At 45.8% G+C, this 980-nt stretch overlaps 1 protein-coding gene across 1 annotated transcript; it reads right to left on the bottom strand.

Annotated features, from left to right (window-relative positions):
• Positions 1-89: 89 nt before the first annotated feature.
• Positions 90-939, bottom strand: SARC_17239 (hypothetical protein; the record flags this gene model as incomplete). Its single annotated transcript, XM_014288663.1, has 2 exons — positions 90-188; positions 889-939. Coding segments are annotated over 2 exons (150 nt in total), but the record flags the coding sequence as incomplete, so codon positions are not given.
• Positions 940-980: the final 41 nt, after the last annotated feature.

Below are 980 nucleotides of genomic sequence, written 5' to 3' on the forward strand. Positions count from 1 at the left end.
TATGTATATATACATATATATATAGCGATACACGCCTGATTCTCCATGGTGCAAAGCTTCAATGATTCTGACTGACCCCCATGACATACGTGATCGTGATTGTGTGCGCCATCGTCGTTGTGAGCGTGTGCGTCCTCGTTGACTTCTCCGTGGGAATGCGCATGTGCGTCTTCGGCAGTACCCCCGTGCTAATAATACAATACACAGTAACATGTTGCGAGTGTTGAGAGATAATGTAGTTAGCTACTATCACGCTAGTACATAGTAGCATGTTGGAGGAGAGTATATAGTTATGACTATCACAGCAGACTCCCTATGACAGCCACGGCATGTTGGAACACTCATGGTGCCTAAAACCCTAAACCCTACGCCTACGGCTGGTGTATATACTTTGGAAGGACCAGTCGATGGGTGGTACTGTATTATGTTGGGATATGTCTCGATAGCAATAGTATCTCAAGGGAAAACCAGGTCTTGGGCCAAGCCAAGGGGGGGAACCCTAAACCCTAAAAACAAGTACCAAGGCGTGCAGGAACAAACCTCACAGAGCATCATCGATTGCGGACGCTAGCAAACACACACACACAGGCCCAGCTGCCGTTGACTCACTTTTGTAAGGTTAACGGCACAGGCATACAATCAAACGTATCTCAACAAACCAGACTTCTATATATCTCTGATGTATGACACATTAAACATATCTACTCACACTGATATAGGCATGACCCATTATATATATATATGTATCTACCCACACTGATATATGCAACCACACATCGAAAGTCTACTTATATACCCAGTCACCAGAACTTCTATGCGTTCAAATCAATGTACACACCCAGATACACACACACACACACACGAACACACACACACGAACACACACACCGAATGAGGAAACAAGGCGTGTGGCAGCAAGTGCAGGAACACATCTCCCATGAGACCCCCCAGACGCAAACGCCAGCAGCACATTCACACAC

The sequence above is a fragment of the Sphaeroforma arctica genome (assembly GCF_001186125.1).
Source record: "Sphaeroforma arctica JP610 unplaced genomic scaffold supercont1.10138, whole genome shotgun sequence".
Lineage (NCBI taxonomy): Eukaryota > Ichthyosporea > Ichthyophonida > Sphaeroforma > Sphaeroforma arctica.